Source organism: Gymnoscopelus braueri (assembly GCF_963280865.1).
Source record: "Gymnoscopelus braueri genome assembly, chromosome: 20".
Classification (NCBI taxonomy): domain Eukaryota; kingdom Metazoa; phylum Chordata; class Actinopteri; order Myctophiformes; family Myctophidae; genus Gymnoscopelus; species Gymnoscopelus braueri.
The window spans coordinates 28,373,144-28,392,863 of NC_137622.1; the positions used below are offsets into that span (position 1 = coordinate 28,373,144).

At 41.3% G+C, this 19,720-nt stretch overlaps 2 protein-coding genes across 4 annotated transcripts in view; one reads left to right on the forward strand and one right to left on the reverse strand.

Annotated features, from left to right (window-relative positions):
* Positions 1-11,456, reverse strand: part of arhgef37 (Rho guanine nucleotide exchange factor (GEF) 37) — a 32,557-nt gene extending 21,101 nt beyond the window's left edge. The window contains exons 1-8 of one of the 3 annotated variants that reach the window (XM_080416914.1): positions 11,007-11,456; positions 9,932-9,985; positions 7,776-7,887; positions 7,214-7,361; positions 6,468-6,977; positions 3,786-3,915; positions 1,002-1,149; positions 244-443 (exon numbers count right to left, since the gene is read on the reverse strand). In XM_080416914.1, the coding sequence (XP_080273040.1) occupies positions 244-443; positions 1,002-1,149; positions 3,786-3,915; positions 6,468-6,965 (976 nt within the window). In that variant the 5' untranslated portion in view covers positions 6,966-6,977; positions 7,214-7,361; positions 7,776-7,887; positions 9,932-9,985; positions 11,007-11,456. Of the gene's footprint in view, positions 1-243; positions 444-1,001; positions 1,150-3,785; positions 3,916-6,467; positions 6,980-7,213; positions 7,362-7,775; positions 8,064-9,931; positions 9,986-11,006 lie in introns of those variants that run through there. The other 2 variants (XM_080416913.1, XM_080416915.1) reach the window with 2 other exon arrangements.
* Positions 11,457-14,820: 3,364 nt separating this feature from the next.
* Positions 14,821-16,830, forward strand: LOC308075640 (E3 ubiquitin-protein ligase ZNF598-like; the record flags this gene model as incomplete). Its single annotated transcript, XM_080415588.1, has 1 exon — positions 14,821-16,830. One exon carries the CDS (start codon positions 14,821-14,823, stop codon positions 16,828-16,830), a length of 2,010 nt encoding a protein of 669 aa, XP_080271714.1.
* Positions 16,831-19,720: the final 2,890 nt, after the last annotated feature.

Sequence of the window (19,720 nt, forward strand, 5' to 3'; positions counted from 1 at the left end):
TTTTAGTTTGTTAACCTGTACATATACCATATTCACATCTATTATTCACTATATGCGCAATCTGCACATGAAAATAGCATCTGTTAAGTACATGACATATTACATCCTTCATATATCCATTAAATAAATGTATTGCAAGTATAGTTTAGCATATACTGCATTTGTAAAATCTGACACACTGCACACTAGCCACATCTCTACCAGTGCGTTAAATTATTTGGGGTTTGTAAGCCTCCTCCTCACCGACTTCTCTGAAGCGTTTGTACTCGTTGATTCGACAGTTGAGGGCTACGGAGGTGTTAGCGGTCTGTTCCAGCAGCGAGTAGGCAGGGTGACTGGGGTCTGTGTGTTTCTTGATGGTCTGCAGGAGGAGGGGGTAGCGGGCAATCCTCTGCACCGGCATCACCAGGAAGAAGGTCAGAGACGTGGCGTTGACCTCAGGCCTGCGGACCACAATGGGAATGCCTTTATAGTCTTCGGTTGTCCTCCACATGCCTCACTGATCTCAATACATGTCTATCACATCTTCCTACATATATCGTACATACAGTAAACATAAACCATGTTGCCATTCATTTCTGCATTGCTTAGTTAATTGCTTACTACATTTTGTCCAAATTAATTAAAACACCACCAGATTAACCTAATAATTGAGCCAATGTCAGCTAATAATACTGTACTATACTGGTTATGCAATCTTTGGTGTGAAGGAAAAAAGGAGGGGGTCTTGTACAGAACCCTGATGGTCCATATAAAACAAAGTATATAGAGTATAGGGTTTAAGTGGTTATGGTACATAACACAGTTACGATCTCCAGGCAAATAATTGTTATACGAGAGAGGAGGATAAAATCGATACATTGGTGATTTATGTCAGAATAGGCCAGGCCTCTTGTAACCACATGAACCGTAGCGTCCCTATTTTGGGCATGCCATAATAATAGGTGAACATTCGGGGAAAATAGCTGATCTTGGATGAGCATGAGGGGAGATAAACCTACGCCGAGTTCTTGATGACTTTGACAATCTCAGACCACTGCGCCTCCTTCTGTTTGTAGATGTTCTCCATGGACGTGACGTTGTTGTAGTTGGACAAGTACTCCTTATAGGCAGCTTCAATGTCTGAGGACAGGCTAAGGAACGAATCACCTGCAGGGAAAGGAGGAGAACACATTTACTTCAGCCTCTGGGAAAAGTCGTTCTTATTCCCCTCACAGAGTGAAACGTACCGTTAGACCAGTGGTGGCATTACCATTTTGTTGAACCACATGAACCCTAGCGTCCCGGTTTCCCTATTCTTGGCTTGTCATAATAGGCAGACAATCGTTGAAAATAGGCAAACTTTCAGCAAAAATGGCCGATCTAAAAGCTCACAACGCGCCACCATGCGACACGTTGTGAGCTTGTACATCTGCGCACATCAAGCATTAGCTGTGTTTTGAGAAGTGAGCAGATTAGTGATGCACACAATGCATGATCTCTGTTTATGTCTGAGATAGAGCAGAGAGACTAAAACCACACCCTCTTAACCACTTAAACCCTGTATACTTCATTGACTGGGGTCCCCCAAGGGCGTATACATGGGTCCCTCCTTTTTTACCCAATACAAGTCTGTGATCTACAAGTTCACAACATGTTGCGTTGTGAGCTTGTAGACTCTGCTACCTTCACAAATGCTTTCCCATTTCCACCAAATGTTCGCTTATTAAGATATGCCCAGAATAGGGATACCTATTGGTGGTTAAAGACGTTAACTCTGGGGATTCCTGGTCAGTGTTTAACAGCAATGAATTGGGACTTCCCCCATCACCATATTCTGGTGTGAAATGGGTCAAACGTGGGAACGAACCCACGTCTATCCCAGGTTTTCTATGTGAAGAGGGAAAGAGCAGTGGCCAGACAGTATTCCTGTGTTCTGAGAAGGAACACGTAAGAAGGAGGGGGGAATGCCAGCCCACTACCAGACTGGTGCAGACAGAGCAGAGCAAATACACTGCTGCTTCTTCTATGTCTTCAGCGCTGTCACCATAGCAACAGTTGATAGGGATGAACACAAGCTAGCTGCCAGGTAGGGCAGTGGGACTCCTACGCGAGATATTGCAAAACCATTGTCTGCATGTGGAAGGGTTGTTTTCATTTGTATTTAAACTCTATGGTTACAAATTGCATGCTTAACCCATTGAAATCAGGAGAGCATCTGTGTCATTTTATACTTTGGCTATTCAAAAATAGCTGATATACAAGTTCAATCTACAAGCTTGTTTATCTGCATTTTCTTTTAATCTTGATTTTTTTTTTGCAAATCTTTCAATATATATATAGATTTTTAAAGCAAACATTTTTAACTAAAATCCTTGCTTCTGGGGTTCCTGGAGCAAATATATTTTGAGAAGGGGTTCGGCGGCCAAATACATATCATTTTGGGGGTCCTTGACATGAAAAACTTGAGCACCACTGATATAGCAGCATGCGTTTTTCAGAAAACCATTTAGAAGACATTTGTAGAATCGGCCTCAGGTCTTAATGGGTTAAGAGGAAATGGAAAACAGACACAATGGCTGAAGCAGTGACTATAACCACTATAACAAAAGCAAACTATTTCACCTGCAGTATTTTAGAGTAGGTCGGGGAGGATGTATAAGAGAAGAAATGAAGAAGTATTCCATTCCGTGTACACATTTTCAAGTTATGAAAGAACTAGAAATACTGGTCGTGCTGATTATAGCTGTGATTAATATAATGGTTTCTTAAAATGGCATGCACTGTATTCCCATTAAAAGGCAGTAACACTCCTTACAAATACATTATTCCCTTTGTGAGGACCTTAGAAATGTCTGGCATTCGAGTTTGATAATTACTGATAAGCTTAGTTCAAAAGGTAACCTGCATGCGTGTGTATTTATAAAGGGACGGTGAGTGTGTGTTTATGTTCACTCATCATTACCAACTACATGGATGCATGCAAATTGACAGCAGTGAAGGTATAGGGGTCAAGACCTGTGAAACCAATTAACATGCATGCTATTGAGGTGTGGAGGTCTTTAACCCTCCACTCAGTCAGATTCAACACCCATAACACAAGGGCTGCACAATGAATCAAAAGATAAATAATTGCAATATTGACAGCAACTGGAAGATTACAAGAAGCTACAATTTTCAGAAGATTTTTTTTTTATGTTCAAGCAAACTGAAGTGTAGACAATAGCTGATATTGTCTACGTTTCATTTCAATAAAATGACGTTATTAACAATCGATTTCAGGCCTAAGGATGCCAATAGTAGATTTTTCTCTGGAATAACCGACTTCCTCAGTTTTTTTCTTGGAATGTTCAGGAAGCTTGTGTTGCCGGGCAACAATCAGAATTCATGTGGGACTTTTTCCCCCCCCTTTCTGGTTAATGTTGAAACAAAATTCAGTACTAGCTGGTAAAAATAGATTGTCAGCCAGCTTCCAATGATTTTACTAAAAATTAATTTTGGATTAAAAAACATATATAGTGATTTTAAGCGTGAGGTGTTGCACTGTGTTGCAAGCATTTTGTATGATGTGTTGAGTAGTATACTGTATATACACTGCCTTAAAGCTAGAACAGTAACTGTTTAAATACCAAACCCATCTCCTGATCCACCAAAACTAGGTTGTACAATAGCCATGGTCTTTAGCATTATTAATGACTTCTGGTTGCATGGGTAAAACGTTTGATCACCACTATAGTGAGTAGGATGTTGTACAGTATAATGTGAACAGAATAGGAGGGTGTTACAGAGAAGGTTGTGTCCCTTACAGAGTGTCTCCAGGAAGAGAGGGTCTCCAGGCTGAACATGTTTCTGGTCCAACAGGCTGAGGAGGCGACCCGATACATCAATCACCTCTTCTATGTAGAGAAACATGCTGCTGAGATTGGGCAGGGGAGGCTAGGAGACAACACACAAACAAATAAGAGTTAATAATTTTCATCATTTATGGTGTGCCATTATCTACCATAGTGTACTGTGCACTACACTAAGGACTGCGTGTATGCAGGGTTTCACTCCAACCAAATAAGAAGCTACACATTTAGCAGATCTCTCCTGGTAGCAACCGGGTGAGATGTTCATTAGCACCCAATCAACCAAACAATCTGAGGTGGACTAGTGTTTACTACTGTTAAGTTTACATGAAACCTGCACATACACTCAGTCCTCCAAGCTACATGATTGGACATCACTGATATTGATTAGGGCGGCCATAGCTGAATGGGTAGAAAGGCCGCCTGGGAAACAGACGGTCCCAGGTTCAATTCCCGGTGTGATCAAATAGGTCCAAATGAATTAATTAATTACAATTATGTGAACAGCACTGCATACTTGCATCTTAAAGTTTTAAACTCATTGCATTGCATCTTAAACTCTGAGATGCTTCTTAACATGAATGTTTTTGTGTTGCAGCAACCATATACGATACCACAGTTATTTTAGGCATTCCTCTATCCCGAGTGAATTACAAATGCGGAGCAGGTACCATAGGGGTTCAATTGTCTTGTTCAAGGACACTTTGATAGAAAAAATGGCTGCAGCAGGGACACAGTGTTGGAGCTGTTCCAAAATCTGGAGCATTATACTCTCAGAATATTTTTTTTAGTGTAATGGTGGAGAATCTGCACTTACACGCAACAGAACAGAACAGTGAGTTTACTGCCTGACAATGGCTCCATTCAGTGAGTCACATCTATTCCATCTCTCCGTCTGTGCCCTGTCCCAGCACTGGCACCCACCCCTATTAAATCATGTCTCTACTCGCCCTGTTTGTCTACATCCAAAGACGTTGACCAGCAACTAACGTGTGCCATTACTGGACTGTTTAGGTTACATAAGGAACAAGGCAATTTAAGGCTAAGATCTTTTTGGTTCTTCCTCAAGTGAGATTAGATATAGTCTGGGATTTTGAGATTATTATATTGTTATAATATAAGTAAAGTGATGTAATTTTCTTACCCAACTGTTTTCTCTTATTTGCCTTTACTCACTATATTATATAGGTATAACTGATGATAATGTATCAAAAATCTCATTGTGTAATGTGTATATTTTTACGAAACAACAATAGCCATCTATCTCCACAATATCAATACTGAGCTGAGGTATATCTGTTCTGCATCTATTTTGTCCATATCACCCAGGCCAGCCCTAGACATGTACCCTTTTTTGTTGATTTTCACTCCAAAGCGTAAACTTCCCTGGTGAACCAGAACACCAGAGAGTGAGGAAGAAAAGAAAATCATCCCATAACTGACCACCAAATTGCTTGTTAAAATCTGAGACATCGCTCAAACCCACTGCTTCCTAATCCTTCCTAATTCCCCGTTTGGAACCTCACAATAGCTCCCACGATAGCTCTGAGATGAGGTCCCGCTGTATAGGGTCCCAGCAGAGGTAGAGTCTGTCCAAATGCAGTGAAGATCACCTTTTCCCCAAAACATCATATCCAAAAAGTAAAGGTAGTCCGTCTCGGACTACAGATGTTTGCAATTTCGCCAGAAAGTAAAAATTAACAGACGGGGTTTGACTCTTAATTTTAATTTTAACAGACGCTTAATTTGTCAGCCTGTGCCATGTTTGTGCCATCTGTAAAATGTTACTTTCCGGCTAAATGTCTATCATCTGTAAGTGTCTCGGACTACCTTTACTTTTTGGATATGAAAAAGGTGATCTTCACTGCATTTGGAGGGGCTCTACCTCTGCTGGAGCCTGGGACCCGAGACAGCGGGACCTCATCTCGGAGCCATCGTGGAGAGAGTGAGGTTCCAAACGGGGCTAGTCCTTCCTGTGTACAGAATACTGTGGTAGAAGCACCATCCACAGTTCAGGCCTTCCACTTCATAAAGCCAGACTCCATGACATCTTCCATCAGAACTCATTTTATTAGCGGCCCCATAATGAAAGATTATTGGATAGCTAATGGGAAATATCTGGGAGGTGATTGAAGATGAGAACACAGCGTTTCAGCATATCCATTTCATATAGATGCCCTCCGGCCAGTTCAATTGTGGATTGCTCAAAATGTAACATGTGATCCAATATATTACATACAATAACATCATAGAATAGCCTGCATCCGATGAATACGTTATTATGCGTCCAAACAGGCTTGGAATACCTAACCCTTCTCTATACATTTATACATTGCTATATTAGAATGGTAATTTAACAGAGCGTTTATACAGCGTCCTTATCCAAACAAATAATTAAATATACAAAGAAATTATTGACTTATTTAATAATTTTATACATGTAAAAATAACAGAAATTGCTGATCTACTAGCTTACAACGCGTCATTTCGTGACACGTCGTAAGCTTGTAGATCTGCCATTTCTGCTTTTTTAATATTTGAAAATGCATGAACATTTTTCAACATGGAAACGATTATGACGATTATGCAATAATTATTGCGATTAGACGCTTATGTAATAATTGTGACAGGCCTAACCTGTAGTTTCCCGAGGTTGTTCCTGATGGTGACTGTACTGAGTTGCAGCATCCGAAGGTAGTTCCTTTCAGTGTTAACTAGTTCCTCTGTTGCCATCAGCTGTCTCTGGGCAGCCCTCTCCTTAGCTAGGGCTTCCTCTTCTTCAGACCTCTTTTTGGCTGCCGCCACCTCTTCTGGAGACTTCTCCTGGGCTGTGGAGCTCCCTTCCGAACGTCCATCTTGGCCTTCTGAAGTGTCTGCTTCTAAATGTTGCTCCGCTGTCCCGGGGTCGACAGGCGGTGCCTCTACGAACACAGACGATTCTGTGGCTTCGTCCTCCGAGCATGACGCCCGTTCTCCAGTGTCCTTCTCTGCGTCGTTGGTTCCATCTGTCCCTGCTCCGCCTTCCTTTGCAGGTTGGTGGTCCTCTGAGATGCCAGCGGGGGGTGGTCGGCGGGAGGTCTGTGTCGGATGAGGCAGCTGAGGACAGGCAGTCTGAGGCCTCCTGGACACCTCCATGTTGGAAGAGACCTCTGCAAGAGCGGAGAAACAAGTCAAACAGTGGTCTCACTGGCCATATTCACCAGGCAGCCAAAATACCTCTGTGCAGTGAAATCAACCTCCCTCCCTAAAGCTTTATATTGTTCGAGGTGACAAGATCAGAAAGTCAACTTTGCCTGATGATCAAATTTGTCTTTGTTGGCAGAACAGCTTCAAACTTGAAGCCAGTGTGTGAATAATGGGTGCTTTCCTTTTTTTTTTACCACCTTTTAGTACACAGTGCACACTTCTAGTTCTCTTGTATTGTATGTTTCACATGGACACATGCAGGGTCATCGACATCTAGGCTCTGTCCATTGGGCTGGCAGGCTTGTAGGTTGTTTAGAGGGCTGCCATCTACTACTGATGCTGTTGCTAGACAGTTGATATCCAGTTTAATTTAAAAGAAATGTACAATGGTTAAATTGAATACTGCAATGATTGTTATGCAACTTCCACAGTTCCACTTTAAAACTGGCTGTGTCTTTCATTCACAAATTTGATTTGTCTGTCCAACCTTAATCTTAATTAGTTTTAGCAACATTCTAGAGTCTAAAATGTTGCTATGTCTAGAATCTAGACATTCAACATTCTAGACTAAAATGGTATGACTAAGGAATATTGAGCAGAATGCCCGCTATTTGGATGATTCTTCACCCGAAGGTACAGAGAGAAACCAAAGCAAACGAGCCAAAGTTAAAACCATCCCAATTCTTCCTGAAATCAACCGTGTGCATGAAACTGACAGCATATCATTTTACAGCCTCCATGAGATCACATAATAAGTACCTCGTGCAGAATCCCTGAATCAGCTGCAGTAAGTCTGCGATCCCCTTTCCTCTCTCTCGATGTTCCCTGTGTCCTAACCCTGTGGAGGAATCTGCTGCAATGGTGAGGCACGCTGTTTGGGAAAGAAGACAAACACACACACAACACTCATTGATGTAACTTTCTCCAATGACTCACACACACACACTGCAGTTTGCTGCTCAGCCCCATGTGGCAGGGGTGTGTGAGGGAGGGAGGAACGGGGGATGGGATAGGAGGGTCAACAAGCTGTTTTGCAAGGCATGTGTGTGTGTGTGTGTGTGTATGTATGTGGGGGTAGCTGTGAGTTAAAACCTCTCTCTCTCTTTCTCACACACACACACACACAGCTGAATAAACTGATTGACTGCAGCAGCCGGTGGTGAAGAGGGGGGAAGTGACGCCTCCTCTGGCAGGCATTCGACAGGCTGACTAGTGGGCACTCTGAAACTCTGGAGCCAATCAGCGAGAAAAACACTACGCTGGGCGACCAATGAAAACACAGACAGAAAAAGAGAGAGGGAGACAGACCCCTTTCACACCAAACAAAAGCACCGAGGGGCACTGCTTCCTCACTCACACCAAGTCATTGTCAGGATTTCCTGACTAAAGACAAAAAAAATTTACATCTCTGTTTCCTCCACTCTGACCCTTTCATCAGAACTTTAGATAGATGCTAGAAATGCATTTCCTGAAGTCACTGTCTGTAGTTTTTCCATGCAAAACATATTTAGTGCACAGACAAATACATGAGTGAGTCAGATAACATGAAAAGAACTGTAACAAACAAAAATATATTATAGAGGGAAATTGCATTGCTACATGAACACGTGCATACAGCAAACACACATGCAAGAGTCCTTACTAAACCAGAAAAATAAAGTGAAAGTAAAGCCACCTCAGACAATGAACTACTTCAGTGCAGGAAGATTGAATAATTCTGGAATGTGGATGTCAGACAGACAGGGAGGAAATCCAATTGGCCTGTCAGTTGTGGAATGCTGCCAGGTGGGATTATGAGCTGGTTCACCACAGTGATGATGATGTTGACTAGAGGCTTTATGAAGCCGCGCTGTTGTTGTTGTTACTGCTCAGATAGTGGCTATCACATGCATGAGATCACGTTCACACAAATAGCTTCACTGTGGTGTTGGGCTGCTGGGAGATCATTACATGGACATGGTTGTTTCTTAAAATATTAGATCAGAACAGCAAACAGACAGTCTTGGCCTATTTTGCCATGAGCAAAACACCTTTAAAAAAACATGCAAGGCACCAACCTGCTCATCAGGAGCTAGGCCGGGCCGGGGTTAAGTGTCTTGCTCAAGGGAACTTATGACATGCTGATGCTGCTAGGAGGAGACAGAGATCCAACCGGGAATCTTCCGATTCCAAGGCGGATGCTCTACTCCCTGAGTCACTGTTGTGACAGTCCTGAAGTGAGTTTTCAGGGTAGTTCCACACTTATTATCAAAATGTCTAGTCACTTTATTAATTTAATCACATTCACAATCATCATAACTCATAATCTAATGTAGGGGTCTTCAACAGGGGGTCCGGGACCCCTAGGGGATCCTCAGAGTTACTATAGGGGGGCCACCAAATCTTTGTGTGATAGGATATTTTTTTTGAACCATAACATCCCTATTCTGAGGAGAACTGTAGACAAAAATAGCAGATCCACAAGCTCACTTGTAAATCAGCTATTTTCGGCAAAGAGGTGTGGTGTAAAGGGGAGGGGGGGGGAGTAGACGGTTTAAGTGGATAAATATCCAAAATACACTGATGAATGCTGTCAAAAAATTAAACTGTATGGAATCTATGAAAAAGTTTAATCTGCAACATCATTTTATACAATATGTAGTGGGGGTCCTTGCTTCATCTCTCTCAGCTAGGGGGGTTCTTGACCTGAAAAACGTTGAAGACCCCTGATCTAATGGATTATGTTGGCTGATATATGTCCGTTTAGATAACCATGTTAAATTGTCTTTACTAAACAGCAGAGGTTTATTGAGAAATGGTAATATGGCAGAGACAGGTTAGGCTGTGTCATGTTCATTGAATAAAATGCATTCTTTGAACACCCACTTTTGCTGCTTAGGCATCAAATGCATGATCACAGTTTGTGAGTCTCTTACCCAGGTTTCTTTAATGAACAGCTCCATTCAGGCAGGTAGCAGCTATGACAGCATCTGCATCAACCAGAAACGTTTTGAAATCCATGTCAACACAAGTTATCTGCTAGTCCTTTAGTTTCAATGTCTGACTGTACCTCCTGCTGTTTACATTTCTGATTAATAAAGTATTCAATCAAATCAACCAATCAATAAGCAATCTGTATCCCGTTTATCCAAACCAACTATGTATCACACACACACACACACACACACACACACACACACACACACACACACACACACACACACACACACACACGTGTTACATTTTCGGGTGATCGCAGTGACAACAGTGGTCTACACTGACTGGCCTTGGATCAAGACTATCATAGATGTATTTTATCGAGTCTGACTTTTACTTTCGTCTTAGGTAGCACCCCTCAGTGCGCCCTGCGTTTCCACCAGTGAAGCCCGTACTTCCCGTATGTACAAAATATATATATAATATAAAGGTGCTTCCCCGGCTGCCCCAAATATTAACTCGCGCTTCGGAGTCTTTATGCAATGTATTAGTCCGTACTTTTCAATAGATGTGTGTTATAATCCCGTCTGTGTCCGAACATAATGTTTTCCCCTCGCTTACTTCCTGTTTACATTGAGTGTAATTCCGGCTTTCACCGGATGCGCCCCATCGAGGAATACAGGGAACTTCCGACAGAATCCGACACAGACGGGATTAAAACAATTCTTTATTGGAAAGTATGGACAAATACATTGCACAAAGACTCCGCGAGTTGACATTTGCGGCGACCGGGTATATATTTGTATATGTACGGAGAAGTACGGGCTTTACTGGTGAAAGTGCAGGACGCACTGGGGGTGCAAGCCAAGACTATCGTAGATATAAAAATTGCAGGACGCACTGGGGGTGCAAGCCAAGACTATCGTAGATATAAAAATGTAAAAATCGGTAAAATACATGATATGATAGTCTTGATCCAAGGCTAAGTCTACACGTGGTCTGTGGAAATTAAATTTCAAAAGCTTGAAGTAGGATCGAATAAATGTAGGCTACAAAACAATGCCATTTACTTACGAGCGGCGTGTTTAGTTTAAATCCTCCTGCTCCAGCCAGACAGCCGAGTTGACTCGCAGGCTCAGCTCAGCTCAGGAAGGAAGCAATGGATTTGACCATTCAGTAACCGAGGAGGAGGAATTAATTCTGTCATCACAGAATGCCTTCTCTAGTGTAAAACCGGGGATTTTGTCGGTCCATTGTGTTGCTGTTATTCTACCTTCATATGATCCACCTGTTGTGTTTGAGCGGTTGCCGCCTTGACTGCCGCCTCTCCTACTCTGCATATAAATACACAGTTTGTGTATGCGTGGTGGACCGTGGGTGTGTCTTTTTTGGTTGCTGAGAGGAGTACAGAACGGTGACCTATATTTTTGTCATCATTCAATAGACACGCGGTACGACGGTAGCACATCCATCCAGACACAACCACTGTGGTTATGTCTGGTTTTAAGCCAAACAACGCTCAAGGTCGGAGTGTTCATGTTATTCACGGTTCCTCTTATTTTCTCTTCTCTCCCTCTAAGACTATTACATAACATCGTGTCACCCAAGTGACAATTACTGATCTAGAAGGAATATTTTCTCGAGACGCAGGTGATCATCGATCTCCACATGTCTAGTAGTCCATTCCATTCCTCTCGGCTCCGCTCTTGATTGTGGGATCGCGACACCTAGTGGTCGCAGTTAATACTGCAATGTAGAAATACTGCAATGTAGAAATACTCTGTTACAGTACAGACTTTGATTTACCGGACTTTTACCATAGACTGTACTGTACAGTCTATGGTAAAAGTCCGGTAAATCAAAATTTACTTGAGTTAAAGTACAAAAGTATTGTCATCAAAAATATACTTAAAGTACCAAAAGCAAAAGTACTTAAGTACTCATTGTGCGGAATGTCCCATTTCACAAGTTCAAAATGTATACACATCTTTTGAAAATAGCAGATCTACAAGCTCGAGCTTGTAGATCGGCTATTTTCAAATGGCTGAAGTATAGGCCTACTGTATAGGGCATAGCAGTGGCGGCCATTTCCTGGTTCCACTTCAAAATACTCAATGCATTTTTCCCATTGACATTTCCAAAAATATTTATATCAATTATGTTAAGCCTAGAATCAAGCCATCCAGGGTCCTGGTGAATCATGACTATAAAATGTTTGATTCTGTGAAAACACTTTTTTGAAAACAGTAAAACAAAGGGTATTTATTAAATATAGTATATCATATAATTAAATATAAAATAAAATAAAATCACAGAATTTTTTTTTTAATGGTCATGATTCACCAGGACACTGGATGGCTTGATTCTAGGCTTAAATTAATTGATATAGATATTTTTGGAAATGTCAATGGGAAAAATGTATTGAGTATTTTGAAGTGGAACCAGGAAATGGCTGCCACTGCTATGCCCTATAGGGCTGAAGTGGTTAATTATATTTTGTAATAATCAACACTGTCAAAGTAACTATAGCCTAACTAAAGTTTTCAAATAATTGTAGTGGAGTAAAAGTGCAATATTTGCCTCTGATGTGTAATGGAGTAGAAGTAAAAGTACTGACATTTGGAAATACTCCAGTAAAGTAAAAAATACCTCAAAATTGTACTTATGTACAAATAATACTTGAGTAAATGTAATGTTACTTTACACCAGTGCCAATGAATGACCATGCAGACGATTTAGCAATTCAATCTGCAGTGTTTTGCACAGGTAGACTCAAAAGTGAGGCGGAAAGGAGTGTGGACAATTTACAAAATATATAACGCCTAGTCTATAACTCTAAAGATTAACATTATGGTTGTAATTTATTATAAAGCAAACCTTTACTTAGAATAAAAATAAATGCAGCCTAGATACAAGCTTTTTGACATGGAATTTTTGAAATTATACAAAAGACATACAGTCATGTACTGTCATCTGCAAAAACATTGACTGATTGATGTTTTTTATTTGACAATATGCGTAATATGATACATACATTTGTACATATCTTTCAAAAGGACAAAACACAAAAAAGCTTGATAGCTTATTTCCATTGTGGTCCTTTGAGTGCACATGTGTGGGTAAACTGAGTGCCATGTGTTTGTTGGGGGGGGGGCATAGGGTAACAGAAAAATATAAATAATAAACACATTCATATGATTTCAATGTACTAGACAAGTGAAAAAGCAAAGAACAACATTACACTATGTCTCAGTGTTTTCTCTCATATGTGTTTTTGTACAGTAACAGGTGATTAGGGTAATTTTGGCTGTGGTTCAATGCTCAGCACCTTGTTTTGGTGTCTGGTAAGAGCGCCAGCAAGAAGGAGATTAGTCTTGCATGGCCAGCCCTCCAATCTCGTTGCACTCCGAATGAGTCAACAAGCCTGGGATCCGGGGTTAGAGGGAAATCAACTTCCAGAGGCCTACAAGCCAGTTGACAGCAGTCACAGCAAAAGTCAAGAGGTTCAGTAGCAGTGCTAGAGGCATGTACCAGACCAGTAGATCAGGCTAGCCGCAAGCAACTTAGACGCTATAATGCTATGCCAAATAGCATTATAGCATCTAAGTTGCTTGTGGCTAAGTTCAGGCTTTGTTTCAAAGTGAGAGTCAAGATGAAATTCGGACTAAATAACGATTAAGATCATTACTTCCAGGCTTAGATGTAAGTTCACTCTCAAGTAAAGTCAACTCAACATCACTTTGACTCTTACAACACTTTACATACAAAACCCTGTATTACCCTGTACAACCCTGTATTAAGTTTTGTGTATTATACTGCTGTTATTGCAGTCCTGCGGAACATTGGGAGCATTATGCTGAAGATGGAAGAGGCAAGAGAAGAGGACAGGACAGCCAAAGAGGAGGATGGAAACAGATGATCCGCTGCATGTGGCAAGCCCTGATGGGAATTAGCCGAAAGAAGATTCTTCTTAAAAGGATCCCTGGCTAATAAGCCAAATAGGCCTTAATACATCATAATTGCCCTCTATAACTAAAATTAAAAAAATAATACACCTTAAATATTTTAGAAACGGTTCATCTTTCACTCAATAGGGGCAGTGCCCGTGGCAAGTTGATGTCATTTACTCATGTGTGGTGTAGCCCTATGGAATGTATGGAATGCATGTGCAAAAAAAACATTAAAAAAAATGTTTTGATGCTCATATTAACCTTAGGATACAGAACAGGTATCACAGGACTTCTTCTGATAAGGGGATGAATGACCTATTCAGTCCCAACCCTTAGTGACCTATTCGATCCCAACCTTCCCATATGATCCCCATAGATGAGACAGATAGAGACAATCAACCTCCCCAAGTCTGACATCATAGAATCTCTCCTAGACAGCTATACATGGAGATACCTAACATACCTAGCTCTGACATCGGAGAACCCCTCCTGGAGCTCCATATATGGAGATAACCGAAATGTCCAGGACTGATATCATTTTCCCAGGTTTGGTTATAACTGACATAGCCCGCTCCATATATGGATATGACTGACACTAACTGACATCACAAACAATCAGCCGATTATCAGTTTCACATGGTATGATTATGTCATGATGACGTCACGGTATAATCACAACAAAAGGATCTATAAATAGAGTTTGTGTCTGCTTGTATTTTTTGTTGCAAGCACTTCAACGTGTCTGTTGGTTGGGCCCAATTTGAAAACCATTGAAGAATGAATGATTACGATGATAACAAATAACTCCCCCTTGTTTTTGGGGTATTTGCCAAGTACGTTTTCGCATAATTTAGTATTCCATCTCTGCATTTACCCATCGTAATTATTAAGAGCAGTGGGCCATCTATTTAAAAGTGCCCGGGGAGAAGTTGGGGAGCATGTATTCATCTACCAAGGAAACCGAGAATTGTATTCTGTGCTGCCAGGACGTCGATATATTCGCAGTGGGAAAATGTGACCATCCAGTCTGCTACCGCTGCTCCACTAAAATGAGAGTGTTGTATGAGCAGAAGTACTGCAGCGTCTGCCGGGAGGAACTCCACAAGGTGGTGTTTGTGAAGGAACTGGATGTCTTCTCTGCACTGCCTTACCAGCAGTTCCAGCTTGAGAAGAAACACAACATCTACTTTGGTGATGGACAAATCTATGCCCAGTTCAGGAGCTTGCTGTTGCCAGAGTGCCCCCACTGCCCAGAGCCCAAGGTGTTCTCCAAGTTCAAGGAGCTTGAACAGCACATGTGGAGGCAGCATGAACTCTCCTGCTGTGAAGTCTGCTCCAAGCACCTGAAGAGCTTCCCTCATGAACGCAAGTGGTACAACCGGAAGGACCTCGCACGTCACAGCACACAGGGTGACCGCAATGACACCAGTCATCGTGGACACCCGCTCTGCAAGTTCTGCAACGACCGCTACCTCGACAAAGATGAGCTGTTGAAGCATCTTCGCCGGGACCACTACTTCTGTCATTTCTGTGATGCAGATGGTGTACAGGATTACTACCGTGACTACCGGTACCTGAGCAATCATTTCAGACAGAACCACTACCTGTGTGAGGAGGGCCTCTGTGCCACAGAAGAGTTCACTCATGCCTTCCGCACGGAGATAGAATACAAGGCCCACAAGGTCGCAGCGCACAGCAAGACCCGGGCAGAGGCCAAACAGAACCGACACCTCGACCTGCAGTTCGCCGTCACTCCAAGACTGCAGAGGAACAACAGAGGTATGGTGACGGGCGAGGACTATGACGGGGTGTGCCAGCCTGGAGATGGAGGAAGATCACAAGCTCAGGGTGGTGGACAGCAGAAGAGCTCGAGTTACAAACCAATACCAGAACCACCTACAGTGAGGACGATGAAGGATAGCAATCCATTAGACAAAGATGATGACTTCCCGGCTTTGGGAAACTCAGTCTCCACACCCATGCCTAGTCTGAAGCCACGAGGTCTGATGAGGTATTGCAATACATTTAACAAAGATGATGACTTCCCGGCCTTGGTAGCCTCAGCTGCCACACCCATGCCTAGTTTCAGGCCAGCTTTGATGAAGAATAGAAATCGATTAGTCAAAGAGAATGATTTCCCGGCTTTGGGAGCCTCAGCCACCACACCCATGCCTAGTTTCAGGCCAGCTTTGATGAAGAATAGAAATCGATTAGTCAAAGAGAATGATTTCCCGGCTTTGGGAGCCTCAGCCACCACATCCATGCCTAGTTTGAAGTCAGGACCGACAGCAGACCAGGCTGTCAAGGGAGCCCTGAAGGCGGACAACTTCCCCAGGCTGTCGGCTGCATCCATGGTGGCGACCCCCATGACCCTGGCGTGCTCCACCCCCTGGAGTAAGAATAAAGCATCCAACAGTCCACCCCAGATGGCTAGTGTGTACCTGGTACCAGAGAACTTACAGCAGAGAAACAGGGAGTTGATCCAGTCCATCAAGAACTATCTCCATAACGACGAGTCCCAGTTCAAGCAGTTCAAAAACGTGTCCGGACAATTCAGACAGGGTCTGATGTCGGCAGCCCAGTACCATCATATCTGTGAGGATTTGCTGGGAGAGAACTTCAACTGTATCTTTAATGAACTGCTGGCGCTCTTACCAGACACCAACAAACAGCAGGAACTCCTAACAGTCCACGGAAACTACAAGGCTCTGAAGAAACAGTCAGGAGCCTGGGGAGGCAGACATAAAAGTAAAAAGAGCGCCTGGCAGATGGCCTCACCTGTGGTCAAAGGAGACGCCAAGTTGGGCGGCCAGGTGTGCCCCACCAGCAGACAGGTGCGCCCCACCAGCAGACAGGTACTACAAGACTTCAACTCTTATAAGACCTTGCACATCAGGAATAACGAGGAGTGCCCTTCCCTGCAGTCAATCAGTCGCATCATCAGCTAGCCCCTCCTGCGTCCTCGTTGTCATCACTCGACATTGGCACTTGGCATTTGGCAGGAGGTTTGACCCTGTTGACTTATTCAGTTGGAATGAGATTGGGTTGACACTACTTGCCCCCTATTTTAGCTCAGATCCAATGTGGACCTCAAATAGCAACCCCAAACAAGAACTGATGATTTATTGTAAAAACAAAGAGGAAAAGTGCACTCCTTGGAGCCAGACCGGGTTTGCATTTGGGGCGGAGGTTCTTCCTTGACCTACTGGGAGTGTGCACTGTGCATGCAAAATGAATGAAAGACCAATGCTTTACTTGAAGAGTACAACAATCCTGACCTTAATGCAAGAATAATTATGTATTATTAATTCTGCATACTGATTTGTACTTTTAGTTTTTCTCTTGTTCCTTTCTTTTGTGCTTACACTTTTCAGCAGTTTTTTCTGGCAGAAAGTAGTTTGGAATAGGGACAGAATTTGGGCTTCTCATAATAGATACTACTTAGTAGTCCTAAATCTGGGAAGTGAGTTTCCTATGTGTTTTTGCCATGTTTCTTTTTTAAATTTGTGCTGAAAATAAGGTCTGTGGTGTGGTTTTTGTTTTATGACCTCAATTATCAACTATTCAACTATTAATGTTTTCACAGCTGAATTGTGATGCCGTTCTATTCTTCTTATCTTTGTTTAGTTTTTGTGAGTATAGATTTGTGGTGCTCATCTGCACGGTTTAGTATATATATTGGGCTTATTATATTCGGAGCCCAGTGCAGAAATTCTGGGGTCTGACATATGAACACAAAACATGGCTGAAGTTTTTTTATTTATTTGTTTATTTCAGTCAATTTTGTGGTAACATAGTTGAAATGTCATAGGTAATACAAAACAAAAAATTTATACAAAAAAATTACCAGATTTCAGACCAAAAAGGTATAGGCTGAAGCCATAGCTTATTTTGCCTACCCTTTTACAAAACAAAGAAAAGATGAAAAACTGTCAAAATGGAGAGGGAAAAAAAATGTACGCGTTTGCTGTACTGTACAAGTATATGTATATGCTATAATGAATAAGATCATACAGAAGGCACATTCCTTTTATGTTTTTTTATAATTATCTATCATCTTATTTTTAAGTAATTTTCTGAATATGTTTTATGAGCTGCACAACTTCACATCTTTATCGAGGCTGGTCCACAACGTTACTCCTGCGAATACATCTTTGTTTGGCATTTGCTCTGGTTTTTACTTTTGAGTAGTAGATGCATGTACCTCTAAGATTATATTTTGTTTGTCTTTTCTGAAACATCTTCTGGATACTGTCCGGGAGCATGCTGTTATTGATTTTGTACATGAGTTGAGTGATTTTAAAGTCCACTAGTAGACTTCAATACAGTATGTAATGTGTGGTATTATTAATGATTGATACAAAATATATAGTGAATTTGTGGAGAGAATGTCTTTTGTTTTATGCAATATTCCGATGGCCCTTGATATCTTAGTTTTTAATTGATTTAAATGGGCATTCCAACTCAACTTATTGTCAATAACCACTCCAAGAAATGTGTTGTCATAGACTAATTCAGATTTATTCTTATTATTTTGTACATATTGAAATGTATTTTCTAGGTAATTTTTTATCCATACATTAGCTACCCCTCTAATACCATATCTATTTAGTTTTTTCAATAATAATCTATGATCTATAGTATCAAATGCCTTTTTCAAATGTTATAAATAGTCCCACAGTGTATTCATTATTTTCAGTGTTAGTAGATATTTTATCTATAAGTTCCATAACTGCCATGGTTGTGGATCGGATAGATCTAAATCCATATTGTTGGTTACTCAATAGATTTAGTTTTTCTATGTAGTGCTCCAACCTACAGTATGTGCAAAAAGTTCTAATATTTTTTGAAAATTGAGGGAGGAGAGAAATTGGACTATAATTAGAAAACTAGAACCAGGAGACCTGGTACTGCCAGACCCCTAGTGGTTGAAATCTGAATGGCCGGGCTTCGCATGACGTGTGTCCCTTCTATGTCCCTTCTATGACGAAAGAGGGACAGACTTTTTTGGCTGGGGCCGGGGGACAAAGTGACATACCATGTATGGAGAAAACAGATACAAAGCCTCATGTAAGCCCGACCCCTTGGGTCTGGCAACAAAAATATGCTTATTTTCATTTTTGAAAATTGGAATGACCTTTGCTGCCTTCATTTTGTTGGGAAATATTCCTGTTTTGACTGATTGCAGATACGAGTTAGTGGTTTTTCAAAATATATTATCATATTTTTAACTAGGCTCATATCTATATCATCACAATTAGTAGATAGTTTATTTTTACATTTATTTACCACATTAATTAAAGGTAGGGTAAGTGATATTTTTTGGTTAAAACAAAAAGTATTTTTTTTAAAGGTTAAAATACTATATTCTGATAGTAATCATTGCTATAGAGTGTTTTTTCAGTAACAGATGTCTCCCTGTCTCTCCAGCTCTCTTAATAAACAGAAAATACATTTTTCGGTAGGTGTCAAAATCTCAGCCAATCAGGAGAAAGTACCCATTTTTAAGCTTAATTTGTATAGTTTTCAGTTCAAATTTTGCATGCTCATTTCTTAGTGTCATCACTTCCAATTTCACTTGTTTAATCTGTGTCCTGATTGAGTTCTCTGTCCTGGTTGGATAAAATTGGAAATGAAACTACAAAAAAAAAAAAAAAAACTACAAAATAAATTTTCTGTTTTATAAAGAGCTGGAGAGACATGGAGACTCTTTATATGGACAGGACACCCTATAGTAACGAGTACTATCAGAACATATACCCATTTTGCAATTATTTGAAACTTTGCAAATCACTTACACTACCTTTAATTCATTCTCCTCAATATACTCCATCCTTA